Source organism: Thunnus thynnus, chromosome 10 (assembly GCF_963924715.1).
Source record: "Thunnus thynnus chromosome 10, fThuThy2.1, whole genome shotgun sequence".
Lineage (NCBI taxonomy): Eukaryota > Metazoa > Chordata > Actinopteri > Scombriformes > Scombridae > Thunnus > Thunnus thynnus.
The window spans coordinates 5,476,427-5,496,086 of NC_089526.1; the positions used below are offsets into that span (position 1 = coordinate 5,476,427).

The 19,660-nt window shown below is 41.3% G+C and overlaps 2 protein-coding genes across 4 annotated transcripts in view; both read right to left on the reverse strand.

The window, feature by feature from the left end:
• The window catches only part of scap (SREBF chaperone), a 35,742-nt gene extending 21,217 nt beyond the window's left edge, over nucleotides 1-14,525 (reverse strand). The window contains exons 1-6 of one of the 3 annotated variants that reach the window (XM_067600569.1): nucleotides 14,317-14,525; nucleotides 5,893-6,093; nucleotides 3,093-3,213; nucleotides 2,596-2,753; nucleotides 1,637-1,857; nucleotides 372-477 (exon numbers count right to left, since the gene is read on the reverse strand). In XM_067600569.1, coding sequence (XP_067456670.1) covers nucleotides 372-477; nucleotides 1,637-1,857; nucleotides 2,596-2,753; nucleotides 3,093-3,213; nucleotides 5,893-6,014 — 728 coding nt within the window. In that variant the 5' untranslated portion in view covers nucleotides 6,015-6,093; nucleotides 14,317-14,525. Of the gene's footprint in view, nucleotides 1-371; nucleotides 478-1,636; nucleotides 1,858-2,595; nucleotides 2,754-3,092; nucleotides 3,214-5,892; nucleotides 6,094-8,794; nucleotides 9,256-10,633; nucleotides 11,435-14,316 lie in introns of those variants that run through there. The other 2 variants (XM_067600567.1, XM_067600568.1) reach the window with 2 other exon arrangements.
• A 1,230-nt stretch (nucleotides 14,526-15,755) lies between these two features.
• elp6 (elongator acetyltransferase complex subunit 6) lies at nucleotides 15,756-19,292 on the reverse strand. Its single transcript, XM_067600570.1, has 7 exons — nucleotides 19,000-19,292; nucleotides 18,715-18,793; nucleotides 18,553-18,623; nucleotides 17,468-17,592; nucleotides 17,079-17,277; nucleotides 16,711-16,875; nucleotides 15,756-16,385 (listed from the first exon to the last, which is right to left on the reverse strand). The coding sequence occupies exons 1-7, from the start codon at nucleotides 19,051-19,053 to the stop codon at nucleotides 16,260-16,262; spliced, it is 819 nt and encodes a 272-aa protein (XP_067456671.1). The 5' UTR covers nucleotides 19,054-19,292; the 3' UTR covers nucleotides 15,756-16,259.
• Between the last annotated feature and the right edge of the window lie 368 nt (nucleotides 19,293-19,660).

A 19,660-nucleotide genomic window follows, 5' to 3' on the forward strand; every position in this document is an offset into this window, starting at 1 on the left:
GTGGTAAAAATGGTTTCTTGCAGCTCAGATGATTTTAGAGGCCGTAAAGAACTGCTCTTCTCAGTAATACCCTTGTTATTCTTTGTAACACTTTAAAAATACTGCAGTAATACGCTTCGAGTCACCTTTTAGAAAGAACTAAGGTGTATTTCTTTAGGATTAATATAGAATATGTCAAGATAATTGCATAATCAAATTATTCTACACCCGACAGAAAAACAGAATAATCACTAAGCTTGTACTTCAGATTGAAATGATATGTAAAAACACTTAAATGCACAACTCATCACAGAAGAAACAAGCTTTATTTGGTTTCTGGCTCACAAGAAAAATAGTTTATTTATTGCTCCTCTGCTGCATTTGTAACTGACCTTGCATCGTAGCTGGACAGCACTACAGTGATCGTGTATGTCACCACCCTCTTCCTGTTGTAGTGATTGACACCTGTGTACTTCCCAGGAACGCCGAACAGCAGGTCTGAAACACACACATGCACACAGCAGAGCACATTGGTGTAAATGAAATCTAAATCAATAGTCATTCATTAGTCGCCTGTCTAGTAGTTATGCAGTTATATAACAGCTGATTCCTACAACTGTTGTATTATATCGCCTCTTGAAGTGTGCTCAATAAAAAATTTGTGTGCCATTTAATTTTAATGAGCTTCATAAAGGGTGTGATGCCTTTTTTTTTTTTATGAACTTGCATTGATGTAGAGCGGACTGGGAGGGAGTGGAGGCTGCAGGTTGCCAGCAGACTGACAGGTCTTACATTACCTCAATGTGAACAAGAGTATCAGTCTGACTGTATCTGGCAGCCGAGCTGTCCCTGACTCCAGCTCTAGAATAAGCTTCCCCACCTCTAAATCACTTGAGCTGGAAGGTGAGGCAGAATGCTGAGCTGGCTTTGGGCAGCCAGAGAGGGTGATTTGGTTCACTATGTCAGTGGGCAAAGTTTTAAGAGAATTAAATAAGTTCCCAGGGAATGAAACTGCTTGTTCTCTGTAAATATGAAAGCCTCTTAGTTTAGCTGATACCACTAATCCCCTTGCTCACTACCTCCCTACAATTCTCCTGCTGAATGATAGCGGACTGCTTCCAACAAAGCAGAGTAGAAAAAGGACCCTGGATAACCTCCACTCCTTTACTTTGCACCGTCATTTCTAAGATAGATTTTCTATAAGTCTAAAGTGGTGGGAGGAGTTGAGAATAGATGGAATTTCGTGGATTGAATATGACACTTCTGACATCCACATAACTCAGAGACGAGTCGATGAGTTGACGAACTCGTCTGTAAAAGTTTGGACAAATGTGACAAATGGGTGATGTTTCACAGCACTTTGTCACAAGTTCAAACAGGTTCATCATTTTTGATTGAGTCGGGATATTTTTGGGACGAGGCACGAGTCTGTAAGAAATACTGTTCATGGGAGCGTGACAGGTAACAGATACACGTGACTCATCCTCACACTCTTCAGAACAAATGCACACAAAACACCTCGAGGGAGTGAAAGAAATGCTCACACAAAAATACTGGAGGCACTAAATATCCTGGAGGCAAGAGAAAAATGGGACAAAGACATTTATTTCTCTATTAGCATGTGTGCAGGCAGCCTATTAGTCTTCCTCATCCTTACCTCGCAGCGTGGCCGAGGTGTGCAGGCCTTTAGGTTCGTGCTTCTGGATGGTCTTGAGGAGGTCCGAGTCCGAGTCGAACAGCTCACGCTGGTTCTGCCAGTAGTTTCCAGGAGAAACGAGCAGGCAGCCGTGCTCCGGCAGCACTGACTGCATCCGCCGTAATCCTGGAAACAGGTCTGTCACCTGGAGACACAGCGTCTCCAGACTCCGAACCCCCGAGCTGACAGGAGACGAACGAGGAGAAGACGGAGGTGAGGAACAGAGGAGCAGAGGAGTAGTTGATGTAAATATAGATCGTAGATACCAACAGCTCCAATCCTTATTACCATTTCAACAGGAGATAATATATCAATTTGTGTAAAGATAATTAGACGAGGGAAGATCCATGTCGATAATTTTACTCTCGGGAAAAGGTTTTATTTTTAAACAGACTTCATTAGGATCAGCTGCACTTTAAAACCTTCAAGCAAAACAAGAAGCTGTCCGACCAATCAGCACTCATATCAGTGTTTGGTACAGTACAGCTGTCGAACAAACAAAGAGCTCCAACACAGCACCTGCCCTGCAAAGTCAGACCTTGTAGTTTAATCAATAGAGCGTTTTCCATCACTCAAGGTCATGGATGTTTTTCTTTCTTTCTCTAAAGGTTAGTTTTGGGTTCATGGCTTGACTTTGAACAGGCTAACGTGTTGAAGGGACAGACCAATGTTTTTTTTTTTTAAAAAAAACGACACTTTTTAAGAGATGAGGGGCAAACTTTATACAATAATTCATTCATATTTAACTTCACTAAGAGACAGAGAAAAAAAAGAACTTTCCCTTCGCCTCGAGAAACAGACATAAGTATTTATCGAATGATAGTTGTAGTTTTATTTATAGTTGGGACAATTGTGTTCAGGTGTTGGTGGAGTTTGACGTCAGGTTTGTCGTCTAACATTGTGTATGTGTGAACGTTTACCCGTCAGAGTGGACGTGGTTGCGTATCTCCTCCAGCAGGCTGAAGACTTGGCCCAGCGGCGACCGGAACATGTCCACCGGCACCAGGCTGCTGTCCCACGGAGACACCGCCGCCTTCACCAACACCTGCTGGATGTAGGCGACCGGAGGGCCCCGATACTACAGCAAACACACAACACACAACACACACGTATAGAAACACGTTGAGAGACGCGGGAAACGGAAAAAAGCGGTCCTTAAACAGTGAAAGTGTTCTGGGAATGCTGTTTGTCCTCGGATCTCAAAGGCTTACAAGCGAACCCAACTACTGCTGACAAGTGAGCCGTCACTTTGTGTTTTTACATTATTTATGAGCCTCCATCTTTACTGTCAAACTAGTTTGCATGAAAGTGCTTTAGGGTAGGGTGAGGATTGTGGTTAAAGATTAGAATTAATCCTATGTTAGGATGAGGATTTGGTTTTAAGGTTAGGAAATTAAAAAGCTTTCTCTTCTCCTACCCAGTCGGGCCTTTCTCCGAGGTCTCCCTGTGGCTCATGGGAAGGGACGCTGTAGTCTCGCACCCCTGTGGTGAACTCCACAGGACCTGTCCCGGGCAGGGGAAGCCTCAACAACGGATAGCTGAGAGGGAGAGAAAGGAAAGAGAGGAGGGGAGGGGGGGTCACTGGGTAAATATTAGATATGGAGCACAAGTGTGAGAATGACTGAGCTCTTCAAAGCTGATTTGATCGGTTTGGAAATGTTTTCAACGAGGAAATTCAGCTGATATTTAAGCATCTGCAACATTAAAATTGAGAAATATAAGGAAAGAGAACAACATTAGATTTACTGCTGCAAGGATGGGTTTTTTTTTCCAATGTGCTGTATGTGTATAATAACTAACTCCTTGGTGATGCTGTCATGGTAAAGGTGAGCGCTTCAGTTTGAAGTGTGATGTGTGTTCACTGCGCAACACTTCTGACAACATGGAAGCGGGGCCTCCTGCTTTTCTTTGCCAGATTAAATACTACCTGGAGTGACCCACTCCCTCTTTTTCCTGGAAATGGGTGGGTCCCTATGAAACAAGTTCCCTGTGAGCACCGCACCACGTGTGTGTGTGTGTGTGTGTGTGTGTGTGTGTGTGTGTGTGTGTGTGTGTAGGGCTAGTAAGTTTATTTTGAAATGGTAGTGTTGGGCAACCCAGAATCACGGGCTGAGCTTTCACTGGTGCCAGAGGAGATTGATAGATAACAGGACAAAGCTTTACACAGCCTTTTGTTGTCTTTCTGATGGAGAAAAGAGCTTGTTTCTGTTGGCCTGTATGCTTTCTTCCTGCTTGCTGATCGTGTATAACCCTTCTAAAAATCACAATTGTGGGAGAAAAACGTGTAGCACTAAAGCACTGACTGTCAGACTGACATTATTCAAGAGTTATGTTATTATCAGCTAACAGTAGGTGATGGAGACGGGACACAACACCTCAACGACAGCTGATCACAGGGCTGTCGCTAAGGCCACATAAGAACAAGACAAGTTAAAGACAGCACAGTAAGAGTGTGCTCACATTAAGCCATTTGAATTTCAAAACACATATTTATCTTTCCATTTAAGCCCTCTTTCCATCCTATGCTTGAGTTTTTTCTCACTCAAAAAACAGATTTACCAGTGCCTGGTTGACAGGTAGTCCATATGAACCACGATCAAACCACATATTTATATTTGTTCTGTCGTTTGACAACAGAAACAGAAAAATACAAACATGAGAACAACTAAATTGTGAGTTTGGCTGTGAAGAAACACAGTATAGGTGATCATAGAGGAGTAAAGGAGTAACTGGGCTGTCTCTGAGCCACTCCTTACCAGATGTCAGGTTTTTGATGCACAGTTTTGTTGTTTTTGTAAAACACAGACGGCTTAGTGTGGACGTAGGGGATTGAAAGAGTCATGAAACCGGTTGCGACACTGTGGCTGTGAATCTCGGCGGCTGATAATGGAATCGCTGAGTCACTGGTATTGACCAATGACATTATCAACTTCCACGCAGACAGTGCATGGTCATTTCAGCTGTTGGGTTAGTACAAATATTGCTAATTTCTCTTTTAGAGTTGGATAGAAAGCTCTCTTCTCTCTCTCTCTGCTTTTCTCCCACCTCCTTCCCTCCATTGACTCCCCTCTGCCTCCCCCCACTCTCCAAGGTCACTGTACCTCCACAAAGGCCTCTTTTGTGCGGCGCCGGCCCCCCTCCTGACAGGCAGATGGAGGGACAAGCCTCCCATTCTCACAGAGCCATTTTCTCACAGCCCCGCGCTCTAGTACTCCCTTTAACATCCTCGCCGTTCAGCTCTTTTCTTTCGCTTCGCCACCGTCTGGGGGTCAGTCAAGCATTTGGTCAGCGCCCCTGCTGTAAGGTGCTGGGAGGACGGCATGCAGCAGGTGCACATGTGCGTTTCAGGGGGGATTGTTTTACAATGCCTTTACTGATGAAACTCTCTGACCTATGTCCTCTCTTTTGACCAGCAGTTTAGCAAGAGTGGATGTGTGCACGTGTTAAGTGAATGTTTGTATCGTGGTGTCAGTGGGGGGGGGGGGGCTGTTATGTGTGTGCAGATGGCCAGTTCATATGAGTCTACTTGTCTCCTCTGTCAAAACACTTTTCTCTACATTTCACTCTGTCTACACTGGATGAAAACGAAAAGTCTGGAGTCATGCATCAATCCAAACACCAGCCCTACTATCAGTCCCTCACAAAGACTAAATCTATCTTTCTATCTAATCTATCTTGCCAAACAGAACTACATTCACCACTCCTCTGTCACTATCACCTCCTCATAGCTCGGAGGCTCCGTCATAAGTTGCATATTTCAGTGTTTGCACTATATTCATGGGAATGGAATTGTTTTGAGTCATCTTCCCTCTCCTCATTCTTCAAAGGACATCTATGTAAAAGATACTGTTATAAGAGTAGCGTGGCTCTGTTAAGGAACAGGGCAGTGTGAAATGTGTGTGCGTAGCGAGCGTGTGATTGAGCGAGTGCGGAGATGCAAGCACAGCAGAGGAATAAGTTGTCAGTCTGGCAGTAAATGTACAGTACAGGCTACAGTGTGTCATTTCATAAACGCTGCAGCTTCTCAAGACCAAGAAAAATCTTGTCTATTGTTTCCCCAACTGCTGGAAAAGTGAAGGAAGTTAGCCATTTCTCATTTTAGTGTCAATCTCAGCCGCTCTCGAACAGAGAAATGTCAGCCACAGCTATTCAATTGGTGATTGAGCACAGCACAGAAAAACAAAAAACAAACACTTAATCCAAGTCAGAATACCTACCAGCAGGTGAGGATGCTAGCAGATGTGAAGAGGATGATGGGTACTGGGTAGGAGGCGCACAGCAGCCCGTGGCGGTAAAAGGCCGCCGAGATCTTCTCCCTTAGCTGCTCGCGCAGCGTCATCCTGGTGGGCGGGGTCAACTCCCGGCCATTGGGAAGCACTGGGCGGCCGAGGACAAGGCACCGTGGGGCATCCAGGGACCTGGAGGAGCAAGCGAGCCGACAGTTTAACAGATGGTTTAACCAGGCGTCACAAATATGAGGAAACCTGTGGAGTTCACACAACAAAACTCACAGTTATCAGGTTTTATTTCACGTCCTAGAAGCCACCATATTCATAGTGTGTGTTCCCCACACATTCACCTGAACATCTAAGTCATGGACAGTTGATATAATTCTCAAATTTTATGCTAAACAGCATAATTTTACCCAGTTGGGGAATGTAGTGTAGTGTGAAGTCTATCTGTGCTGATGATGTGTGTTGAAAAATGATATTTATATTTTCTTAAATTAAGAAAATATTTAATACTTGCTGTTTTAAAGACAGTTAAAAGTGTCATTTTTCATACACAGACTATTTTCATAATCACAAGTCTACGCCATCAGGTGTTTCTAATCGACAGAAAACAAAAAATATTAAATTTACATTTCTAAAAATCTGAGAAAAACAAAAATCCTCTTTTTTGAGGAGCTGCAACCAGTGAATATTTAGCATTAACCATCAGTTAATATTCAGAGAACTGACTAAGGAATGATTCAAAGAGGGCACTTCATCTGTTAAAATAAATTCATCTGAGTTATAAGTGTGCTTTCAACTTTTTTAGATGCACCACTGGAAAGCCACAGTTGTGTAGAATCCAGTAGATGGTGAATATACTTTTTATATCGGCACAGCTGACAACCCCATGGTGTATTTTTGCAGATTTGTATCCCAATGCTGAAACATTTTCTATCATTAAAACAACAGATTTAGAGCTTTGTGCAGCCTTGGCCAAGTGTGATCTAGAGTGAAAGCACAGGGTTAATAAACATATGTGTGAAACGAAACTATAGCCTAGGGGTATATTTTTATAAATATCACCTTGCATTTCATCGGAACTAATGCTTTTGTATATCCCCACACACGCAGTAGGCAACACACACACACACGCAGGCCAACTCTTGTAGGACTGCTCTGTCCTAAACACCTAATTAGATACATACTCCTTGTGTTGGTACACATGCCGCTGAGAACAGACAGGGTGTGTTTTTCCTTCGAACCAGCTCATACAGGGGTCACATGCTAGATGGCACTTAAACAGACACCTCATTCAGCAGCCAAAAAGGTGTAGAAACCTCCCCCTCCCTGTAAGAAGCATGCAACTCTGGCTGAGCAACTAGACTGAAGCAAACAGATGAAGCTGTCTCATAAATCATACCTGGGTAAAAACGCGGCCACCACGTTGCCTGTTAACAGCCTTTTGTTATAAAACGTTTCCACTTCCCTTTAGGTAGAAAACACAGAGGGAGAAGCTGGCCAAGGTGGTGGCATTTAATGGAGGACCTGTATTAATAAAATTAGCTGATTAATGACTAATTCACAACACTTTTGATAATGAAAATTCACATTCAATGCATGGTTCCAGCTGCTCAAATGTGAGGGTTTTCTCTTTATATATATAATAATAAGTAGGGTTGGGTGATATTTACTGGATTGGCATATGACGATGTCCGCAGTGAAACATCACGATGGATGATCATCATATAAACTCCTCTATTAATTACTATTTCTATTTTTTGCACATTTGAACCCATTCACATCCTCACCTACTCATCTGCTCTTTCCTTACTTTTCCTCCCTATAGCCTCTGCTTAAGCTACTCCATTAAGCAGATCATCTGATTATAAAAAAAAACATTTTAAATACTTGTCATAGTGATGTAACTGCAGAACATACCAGTGAATTTAAAAAACAAACAAACAAACAAACAAACAAAAAGAAAAACAGCAGTCAGCCCAGCAGATATGAGCAGATATCGATCAGTGATGGTGGTAAATCACCACGCATTATGGCGGCAACAAACCTGTTCACTAAAAAAAATAAACCGCTTCACTTGTGAGGTGGTGTGCAGGATTTGTGCTAATGTAATCCGCGCAAAAGATGGACAGAAGACGGATCTTCACCACCATCTGCATGTACACCATCCCATCGATTATGCAACATTTAGTAAGTAAGAAAGTAATAAATACATTTTTATACGTTATAACACTGGAATTAGAGCATTTTTTTGTATTTTTGTAATTGCAGTGTCTGTCACTATTGTCAATCTCCGCTTGGTGTAGTTTACTGTGTGGCATGCAGATTTGATCTGGGCTGGCCATACCAAATTGGTGTGTGTTTGTGTGTGTGTGTGTGTGTGTGTGTGTGTGTGTGCGTGTGTGTGGCAGGGTGCGCCCTGGTGTTGGTGTGAACCGGAGGGGCGGCGGCGGCGGCTTTCAAATCACACTGTTACATTGGCAGAGGGCTCAGTGGTCGGTGACTGTCAGCCATGTGAGTTCTGGCTGTTGGTTGGACAAAATAAACAAACTGAAGACGTCACATTGGGCTTTTTTTTTTTTTTTTAACCATTTTCTAACATTTTATGGACTAAATGATTAATTGATCAGCCATTAAAAAAAAAAAAAGGGGGGGGGGGGGGGGGGGTTAACGGGACAGAGTGCACAGTGAACTCAGCAGTCACACGTTTCTCTGTTCTGTATTTCTCTGTTTTGCGTCTTCAGGTTATGCTAACCCATTGTTGCTAACTTTGGAGCTAACAACCTCCTTCACTTTTCTAGCATTTGGGGAAACAATTGACGTGACTTTTTAGCATTTATTAACTGACACACTGTAGTCTGTACTGTACTGACAACTTACAACTAACCTTTTCCTATGCCCCGCTCGCATCCACCGTCACTTCTCTGCCCCTCGCTCTCTCCCATCCGCTACGCAAACATACTCCTTAACGGAGCCACGCGACCAGTGGTTTCCCAGGCAACCACAGAGGTTGACTCACGTACCGGAACAGCGCTGCACAGAGACTCCCAAACGCTGTCGATTTCCGGATGAATGGATGTTCATTCGGAAAATCAAATATTAAAAAATATTTCTTTTTGGCCTGGCGGGGGTTCTCGTTGTGTCATTATGTAGAAACACAGATTCAGTAAACGTTCGGTACGTTCAATAAACGTTGAGTACAGTTAGACCCAGCAGTCTCCGCTAGGTTGGGCGAGTTCAAAGTTGTGAAAACAACGGGGGTGTTTTGAATACACCCCCCTTTTCACAGGTAATTTGTTAGTCTGTCCCTCCCGCCGCAGGAAATAATGGATTAATCCTCGAAAGCTACTGATGTAGTACTTTTCTCCTTATGAAAATAACACGGAGATTATTCGACCAATGAGAAATTAGTCGCACGAGAGCATATCGACCAACTAATCGACCAGTCGACCAGCAGACTACATCCCTAATAATCATTAGTTGCAGCCACTGCCATGAAGTCAAGAAACAAGAAGTTAATTTAGAGCCCATCAGTTTCATAACAAGGAAGCCCTGAAGCAACGTTCACCACAGTTATCCTGTTTCCTCATTAGTGATGTTAAAATAGGAGATTTTGCTCATCAACAGCCAACCAGCCGGCTACAGCAGCAACAACCGTTAGTGATTAGTTTAATCTAAGGAAGGGCTGGATAATATGGATGAAATCAATATCATTATGTTAAGAATCTTTCTCTGGTTTCAAGTATAGTCAAGTCAATTCTATTTATAATTAAAAACACACCTAAAATTTACCTCAAAGGGCTTTAATGCATCATTACATATATCACAATATGGCAAATGTACACAAAATCACACATGTAAAACAAAAACTTCATAGTTTTGAATTACAATGTGCTTAGAATCATTCATTTAGACAAGAGAACGTTATAAAATTATAACTAAAGCTGCAACTAACAACTCTTTTCATTATCAATTAATCTGATGATTATTTTCTTGATTAATCGGTTAATCGTTGGTTCTACAAAACATTTGAAAACAGTGAAAAATGTCCATCACAGTTTCCTAAAATCCAAATTGACATGTTCAAGTTGCCTTGTTTGTTAGACCAACAGTCCAAAAAAAGTCCAAAGATAATCAATTTACTATTGCATAAGACTGACAACAGCAGTCAAATGCTCACAAATGACTGGCTGGAACTTAAAAATGACTGAAACAATTAATCGAATATCAAAATAGTTGCTGATTGTTTTTCTATCAACTAATCGTTGCTAATTATAACACAATATAATTCCACTGAAAGGCATTACATTATTATAGTGCTCAATACAAAAACACTGATTTATTTTTTATAAAAAAGAGCAGAGTCCAGTAATATATTAAATCTTTGTCTTCTGGGTGATTCACCTCAATTCAAACAGAATCAATCTTCAGTTTCTCTTATCTTCTGTGCCCAATCTCAGCTTGTCTCAACAGACAGGTTCAGCATTTCCTATCAGTGTTTGTAGTTACACCCTCCTCTATTACAATGTTGAACAGGCTGCCCTGGCACACATACTGCAGCTGGACAGTATCACAATCTACAGACCATTAACCTCTTTTCCAAGTCTCTCTGCCTCAGCTTCTCACACGGTGCCAAAAAGCAGAATTGTATTATTTGGCAACCAAAACATAACAACAACAACAACAACAGCTCTGTCATGTCAGTCTTGAGTCTCTGAGACCGTACCTGCTAATGGGAGACCAGGTTATCTCTCTGGCTCGCAGCCGTTTACGTCCCCTGAAGGCAGCAGCGCTGGGTTTTTTGAGCTTAAAAGGTGCTTTGTGGTTTACGTAGTGCTCCCTTCTCGATTCAGGCAAAGTGTGCGGCTGCTCGGCTCGTCCCCCAGGGAGCAACGGAAACATTCCCTGGGAGGAATTCGGCCCAGGAGTCTCTTGATCTGCTGTTATAAATACACTATACAGTAAACACGGCAACGTCCCGGTAAGCTTTCACAATGGGTTCTGCAAAGGTCAGAGAAGGGCTTTGAAGTAGTGCCTTTCTGCTCTCCGGATCTGAAGGAAAGTCGACTCTCGGCCGGGTTCTGGTCCAGCTCGCTGTCTTGCAAGAGAAAACTTTCAATGAATGCCTCCATCTCTCAGCTGTCTCTCCAGTTCGCTGTGTTCTGTGAGGGTTACGTGGGTGTAGCGGCGAAGCCTGATTTGGCAAAGGCTCAGCAACATCTCCGTCAGTGAACTAATCCGGGATTGAGCGAGCAGCGCTCAGGCCCTATGGCCACCCCCCACCCGCTTCCCTCCTTCTCTGGTCACAGCTCGCGGGGCAGTCTATCCTGTACGTGATAGCATGCCAAGACATTCACGTCTCAAGAATGACAGAGTTTGAGGGAGGATTTAAAAGCAAAACAGACCGGCCGCGGGCCAAGAGCTGGGTAATTGTTGTTTCAGGCTGGCTAGTTTGTGTACTCTTCAGCCACTTTGGCAGGTGACCAGCGATTGTTTGGAAATCCTTTTTTTTTTTTTCTGTCTGGCTGGATGGTGTTTGTGGGATGTACCAGCTACTATGGCTGATGAAATAAAAATAACATTTCTATCCAAAGCCAGCCAGCCACAAATAAATCTTTATGACAACAACGTGGAAAACGTCTCAGTTCAAGAACCCTGTACTTTTACGCATACGTGCCAGACAGCTAATAATCCGACAAAGAGCGGTCTATGCGCCTCGTCACGTGAGACGCTAGCGCACGTACCCGCAAACAAAAACATACCCAGAGAAATGACAAACGCAGTGTTTCACATTGCAAGTGCAAATTCAGTTAGGGAGATCATTGTGGTTCTCTACAGCTTAATTATGTGGCTTGCAGATTAAGGTAGATTTATAAAGCCACATGCCTACAATATTACTGTGAGCAAAAACTCTGCACTGAGCTTATGCATGAACTGTATGAAAGCTTTTTTTAAAAACTAAGATAGTACACTTGCAAAGACTCGACAGTGGAGTGGGAGATTTAAAAAGTATGCAAATAAAGCAGCTTACCTCCTTTCAACACTTCCTAAAATGCCCAACTTGAAGGCATCTCCAGGACTTAAAGCTTCCAATGACATAATCAGCAACTTTATGTATATTAAATGTCTTCATGTGAATTTTACTGTAAACCAAAAAACTACAAAAATATCCATTAACATTCCAGAGAGCTTTACGCTGCGTCCATATTCTGTAACATAACTGCATCGACATTCAGTGCCATAGTTGCGTAATGTGGCAGCGTGCTCCTCTCGAAGCCCATTAGTCCGGTTGTAAATGTGGAGGCAACCTCGACATGGATGAGCAGGTTACTGCAACACAGCCTTTTACAACCAGTGCCGATGACAAAGGAGGGAAATGTCCTGTCAATCAGTAACCATACTGTAACAACGGATGTGTTTCAAACAGGCAGTCTGCTTCTACATAAGAGTTTATTTTTTCTCATGTATTCTTTAAAGTAGGTAGAACAAAGTTAAGTGTAAAAAACACAAACTAAATCTTCACTTTTTTGAGAATTATACCAAGAAGTTATAATGGACACCTCTTTAACAGAGTGTTACAGTTGGCAAAGCTCCCAAAATAATCTTTTTCTAGTGCATGTAACTGCTTTTATCATCTACAGAGCACATTAAACTTTACACAAAATGGTGAAATAGCTATCACAAGACAGTGAACACATGCTGGGATGATGGGGCTGATGCAACCCTGTCGCAACATTACCTGCCAAGAACCAGCCAGTACAGTGGTTCCCAAAGCCAGGCTCAAGGATGCCCAAGGGTCCCTGATATGGTGCCCAAATAAATCATTTTTCATATAGTGTAGACTTTGATAAAGCAAAACAGAAGGATTTAGCTAAGATTGACTGACCCATCACAGGTTTCCCCTTCAGCAGACATTCTGTGCATCAGTTACCACAAAGCATGTATCAGGGCAGTAGATGTCTTTAAAAAACACCTCAAGCAAAACAGCCAGCAATATGTTAAATAGTCTGACATGAGAGGATGTATAGTTTCAAGTTTCGTATTGTTACATCTCTTCACACAAGTGTAAGAGAGTACAAATCTTAGGTTTCAGCTCTTTTACAATGCAGCAAGGAAAAAAAGAAATAGGCTATTTTAAAATAGTTAAAGCAATAGTGATAGATAATAGTATAAACAACAAGAAGAGGATGAAACATATGAGTGTATGTGTGAATGTGAAGTGCGGTGTACATGTGTCCTACCTCTAATATATGAATAAATATCTATGTGTGTATATTATATCAGCATGTACAAATATGTGTGCTCATGTATGTGTGTGTGACATCAGGCAGGCTGCAGGCCGTATTAACCACTGAGCTAACACATGCAAATAATAACCGCACTTATTACATCTATGTGCGACTCATTTTTTCCGAGGATAACAAACCAATTAACTTCGCTGTTTGTCCTGAAGCGTTGATGCTTTTTTTTTCCATAACCGAATCTCTTCTTGAGAACCGGCTGTCAAGTGTCAACTTGCTGCTGAAGCTAGCTAGCGTTAGTAAAAACAGCCAGCTAACATTACCGACCAGTATCATGCAGTATGTCTGCAACTTACACTACATAACAAATAGTTTAAGACCTTTATAACGTCCGTTATAAGTAGCTACTATAGATGTTCAGACCCCAGTTTTCAAATTAGCGTAAATAACGTTAAGTTGGATTTTTTTTTCAACTTGAAAAGTTTGTTACCGACAAACAGACGAGCGGTTAATTAAGTTATCCAGCAACCAAAGCAGTTTAAAAGCCATAATACCAACTTCACACTTTATGTTGCTATTTCTTATATTCACGGCCACAGCTGGCTAAGTAAACGATACACCATATTTGTGTACATGTTTTGTTTTTGCAGACAACATTGGGTGGCACCGTGTGAAAGGCTAACATTTACATTAGCTGGCTAGCAGCTGCTAACTCTGTTAGCCACTCGATGAACCCAGTGAACCCGCACCCAATCTATATTTATTTAGCAAATTAACTAACTTACATGGGCTTGTCGTAAATACGCACATATTCTATATGTCGTGGGGTCTAGCGTTATCAACAATGGATTAAAACAATGGTCAGTGTGACAGAGTAGCTTGTAGCGAACGACGCTACCTTGCTAAATTAAAGTTAGCATGTTTAGTTAGCACTGTGACGATGATGTCAGTTGCTGTGATTTAGGATGTCAAGGGTTTACATATCTGCTTTTGCAAAACAAAATTGAGCCACCGCGAGTGCAACCTTGCTGCTGCGGCCATAACACCGCCTCCGTATCTGTTTTTATTGTGAGTGATAATACAATCCAACAGCTCCCATGCTTTCCTCCACCACGGGGCTAACTTTCGCAACATCAGCTAAAGCTAGCGGGTTTATTGCTTAACGTACCTGGACACACTTCAGAGATCCCCGATGTGAGTTGTTGCTGTGGTCCTCCTGGGCAAACTGACAAAACCGCCGTGTTACTCCTTTGTTTTGGAAATGAGCAAAAGGCTAACTTGCATGCCTCGGATCGGATGCTGACATGCAGGAGAAGCGTTTCAAATCTACTGGTTGTCAAATCCCACAGAGACCTCTCCACTCCGACCTCTCACCCGGCGGCGAGGAGAGAAGGAACAGAGCGACCTCTAGTGTGGACACAGACATCACTACGACAACATTTTCCACTGTGTTAATAGCTTCTTATTCAACCAGCATCCATGCAGTAAGGCCAGTTGTGTCATGTATCTAAGTACATTTACTAAAGCACTGCACTTCATAGAATTTTAGTATATTTCAACAAACTTTATATACAGTTTAGTTCAGTGGTTCCTAGGGGTCGGTCCCCTCCAGAGGGTCAACAGCTAGATCTGAGGGGCCATGAGATGATTAATGGGAGAGGAAAGAATAAAAAACAAAGTTCTGATACACAAATCTGTTTTCAGTTTTTGGACTTTTTCTCTGATCTTTGATTTTTGGTGAAATATTGGATCATTTGAACATTTATTGAAATGAAAGCATGTGAGAAGTTTAGAGGGAAAAATCACTATTTGGTGGAGCTGTTAACAACTCATAGACATCTGAAATGTGACCCCGACTACACACTGCTTTTTGTAAGACGTCAATATGTTGTATTTTATAAGCTTGTTATATTATCCATTGTGTCAAATCTTCATCTGAAATGTAAGTGAAGCTGTCAAATAAATGTAGTGGAGTAGAAAGTACAATGTTTCCCTCTGAAATGTAGTGGAGTGGAAGTAAAAAGTAGCATCAAATGGAAATACCTAAGTTAAGTACAAGTACCTCAAAACTGTACTTAAGTACAGTAATTGAGTAAATGTACTGAGTTACTTTCCATCACTGGTACTAGTTACTTTTCAGATCATTATTTTATAAGGAAAAATACATTCATAGAATATGCATGTTTATAGACTATTCAATAATATAAGTTGTTCAAATTTTCTCTACCTTAACATTAAAATGCTGCCTATATGTACACATCATTTAATTAGTTTTAATATTCAAATAACATATATATACATGTATGATAAATATAACACTCTAAATTGGGCTATTTTGCATAATGAGTAATTTTACTTTTTATACTCAAAGTACATTTTGCTGAAAATACTTACATACTTTTACTTCAGTAAGGTTTTGAATGCAGGACTTTTACATGTAATTGAGTATTTATTTCATCATGGTATTGCTACTTTTACTTCCTCCACCACTGAGTAAGATGATTCTGGGTGGAAATAATCATCTCATTTTTCATAAGTACTCTCAATACACACAAAAACTGACCAATGTACTTTGTTTATTGCAGATTTTTAACATAATTTAACTAACCAATCAGTACACAAAAATCCAATAAAAACAATTATCAGTCCATTGGCCATATAGTGTTCACTAACCATTAAAAACGTAAACTGTGCATTCAAAGCACACAGTCAACACACAAAAACGACCAAATACTGACAAAAGCACAAGCCTTTAGTAACACCTACAATAGACTGGCCTGATATTCTGACTGCATTACCATTTTGTTTTCACTTCACTTATCTGAATAGCTGAAAAGAAATGTGAGAAGTGTGCAGCAACTCAGAGGTCTGTGAGCAGACTATTAACCGGCAGGATCACTGTGCCCACCGTCCAGACAGTGTGAGGTCCAGACACGACCGGCCAAAAGCTTCGCTACGGCTGGTGAGTTTGTCTTACTCACCGACCATTTTGGCAACTAATCAACCATCATTTATATTGTCTGGTGATATTATCATACAACAGTGAAAGTGGCCGGTCAGTTGCCACATGTAGAAGAGGCAAAAGGCAAACAAGGACACTTGGATGTGGAACTAGAGAACGGCGCTGGACGTCCCACGAGCAAAGAATGACGCTCCTTTATCATGGACCTTGTACTGAAAGAGTTTCTTCTGTGTGTGCTGCCCATCAGCTTGTCTCCTCCTCCAACACACTTCCACCTGAAAACCAAGGAATACTGGAGGTTAACATATATTTATTAATGCAGGATTTCCTGATCTCATAATGTGTCCTAAACAGATGTGATATACATCTTATGCCATGTATATCACTATATGATTTGTCTTTTGTTATTCAGATGTTCACATATTGTTTCCCGACCAAAACTAAAGGTTTTTTGGTCTGTTCGGTCAATTGTGGTCATATTTTTTCATTTACATGTCGATATACTTATATATATATATATATATATATATATACACACAGGTAGTAGTAACAAAACCCAGCCTGAGACTTTATGCACCGTACAAACACATAAACACAGACCTGCCCGTGGATGTCCCTGCAGTAGCCGGTGGGAAGACCCCGTACTTGAAGAGCGAGGCTACACTGGTGGCTCAGGCCCTTCAGGAGTCTCTCTGAGCCTTCATCATCTCCGTCGTCCTCCTCATCTTCTTCGCCATCACAGCGCACCAGCATCACCACGTTACCCTGCAGTCACAGTCAAAGTCAAGGTGATAAGGGATTTCATTTTTATGTGAGCTTTTGCAGGATTATTATAAGAATAAAGTAATTAATTCCAATAATGACGATGCAAATTCAAGCTGGTGGAGAAACTTTGGCCGTTTAAGTCATAGCTTTAATTTATCACGATCCACACTCTGCTATACAGTCTTCGACAAGAAGAATCCAACCTGTTGCTGGGAGCAGACGGTGGCTCGGCAGTAGTGGCTGAAGTCCAGCACGGCTCCGACGCTCACTCCCAGACTCAGCAGCACACTGAGGTCGTCCACCAGCAACACCAGGGGTCCCCACTCCTCTTCCCCACCGCCAGGACTGCTCACACTGGAGCGGACAAACTCGTACAGACACCGCAGGCCAACAGCAGGATCCCTGACGGCAGAGATACATTCATGATTATTATTTAGGTAATTCACATACTGGTAATGAATACAAGGGAAATGATAAACTGATGGCATGATGATAACAATATATAAATGTGCGGGTAACACAGAAACAAAGTGACTCGTGAAAATACATGAGAAAAACATCATATAACATATGATAAATGATTTGCTTGTACCTGAGAAAGTCCATGGCTTGACTTCCTGTGTTAGCTTCTTGAGGATCCAAAATAGACAACGACTCCTTCAGTCCTTCTAGGAAAACTAGTTGACCTTTTTCCTTTGCCTGTGCGAGACTTACACCCTGAGGACACACAATCCACAGCACAGGTTTACAAAGATTCAACGTCATCATTCAGTGTGTAATTACCTTCATATGACAATGTCAAGCATTTTATCCAGTCATCTGGAGTTCAATGATGGAAAATGTTTACACTTCTATAAGGCTGCAACTAACAATTATTTTCATTATCGTTTAATCTGTCGATTATTTTCTCGATGACTCGATTAATTGTTTGGTCTATAAAATGTCAGAAAATGGTGAAAAATGTTGATCACTGTTTCCCAAAGTCCAAGATAGCATCATCAAATGCCTTGTTTTGTCTCGACAGCCCACAACTTAAAGATATTCTGTTTACAATCATAGAAACCAGAACATATTCACATTTTAGAAGCTGGGATCTGAGAATTTGGACTTTTTTTTGTAATACAGAATAATCAAAGATGGAAGTAGAAGAGATTTGTAATGATGAGTTTGATTGTTCCAGCAGGATGATTTTTAATGTTTTTTTTATTCTGACTTGTTTATTGAACATACAGCCAGTCAGCAAGTATTTGTAACATGTACATAAGCAGCTGATCATATACATGTTACAAATACGTACGACTTTTGTTGAAAGGATGTTGATGTGTCAAAACCACAAATGTGTCACTGACATTCACAAAGTATTTCCAGACCTTTCTAAGCAATTGACATTAGAAGGAACCAATCATGCATAACAGACTCTGGCAATATCTCTGTGTTCAAAAATATTATGTAATACAGAATAATCAAGGATGGAAGTAGAAAAGTGTGTTTTAAAGCAGGTGGAAACACATACGATGGATATGGCACAATGATAATGATTCAGGTGAATGACAGCTAACTTTAGTCATTATTTTTGGTTGACTGCAATGCCAATTTTTTATGTCATAAGATCTTAAAATAACATTCTTTTCTTACTGTGTTCCTATAAAATGAAGATACATCACGGTAGAAACTCACCAGTCTCTGGCTGACTGCGCTGTAGTGACTGAAGGACTGCACCAGACCCAGAAAACACACTTTGCAGCGCGCTGAAATAACAGAGAGACAGCGTCAGTGGTTTATACCTGAATTAACTGTTTCTCTGATTTTGACAGCACACCGGCAGCTGTTACAACTCACCTCGTAGGTAAAAAGACAGGAAGTGGTGAATGAGGAAAGAGGCATCACTCTGTCTCTCAGAGACCAAGATAAATTCTCCCTGTAAGGTTTAAGACGATGTTACAAATATGACATTAGGAAAAATAGGGATTTTGTATCATTTGCAGGCTACATAGCTGCAATAGATATAACAGGAACCCACATGTTGTAACGTTACTATGTGAGAGGGTGTGTTATATCTTAATAAAGCAATGTATCACAGTACATATCGCAATGCTAGATGAATTAAAAATGTTAAATCATCACCTGTGTGAAGCTGTCGGGAGTGGTGTTCAGGATGCTGTTGAGCTCTGTAAACATGGCTAACTTTACTAGCTAACCTGTAACGTAATTAACACAAGTTTGACAGTTTGTAAGAGAGCTCAAATAACGTTACAAAGTAGGTGCTGCGAGGAGGAGTTACTCAAAAACTTTGTCTTGTAAATTCACGGGTTAAAAAGTAACGTCAAAGACTCTATTTTAATCAATTAGTGTGACAGCTTTTCTCTATGCTAGCAGCGGCGCTAACGTCAGATAGCATGCTACCAAAGAGGAGTAAACGCTTAACAGGAAGCTTCACTCTGCACTGATTTCTGGTGGCGGAAAGTCATTTCGACCAATTAATAAATATTACTGCTGCATATATCTTGCGTTTCAGGACTATTCGTGGGAATTTTAATCAGTCTATACCACATAAAAAACAAAAACCTTAATTTTCATGTCAAAATTATATATTTTCATGCACTGTGTTATTTTTGGTAAACACAACGTCTGTAGCAGAATGGTTTCCATGGTGACAGATGAAGGCGACTGCTTCGCGATAGACGATCTTTGCTAGCACATGGCGACTTCTTCGTTGTGTTTCTTTCCTGGTTGAGATGCAGACAGAGCCGCCTGCTGGTAATGAAGCAGTAGAAGCAGTAGTATA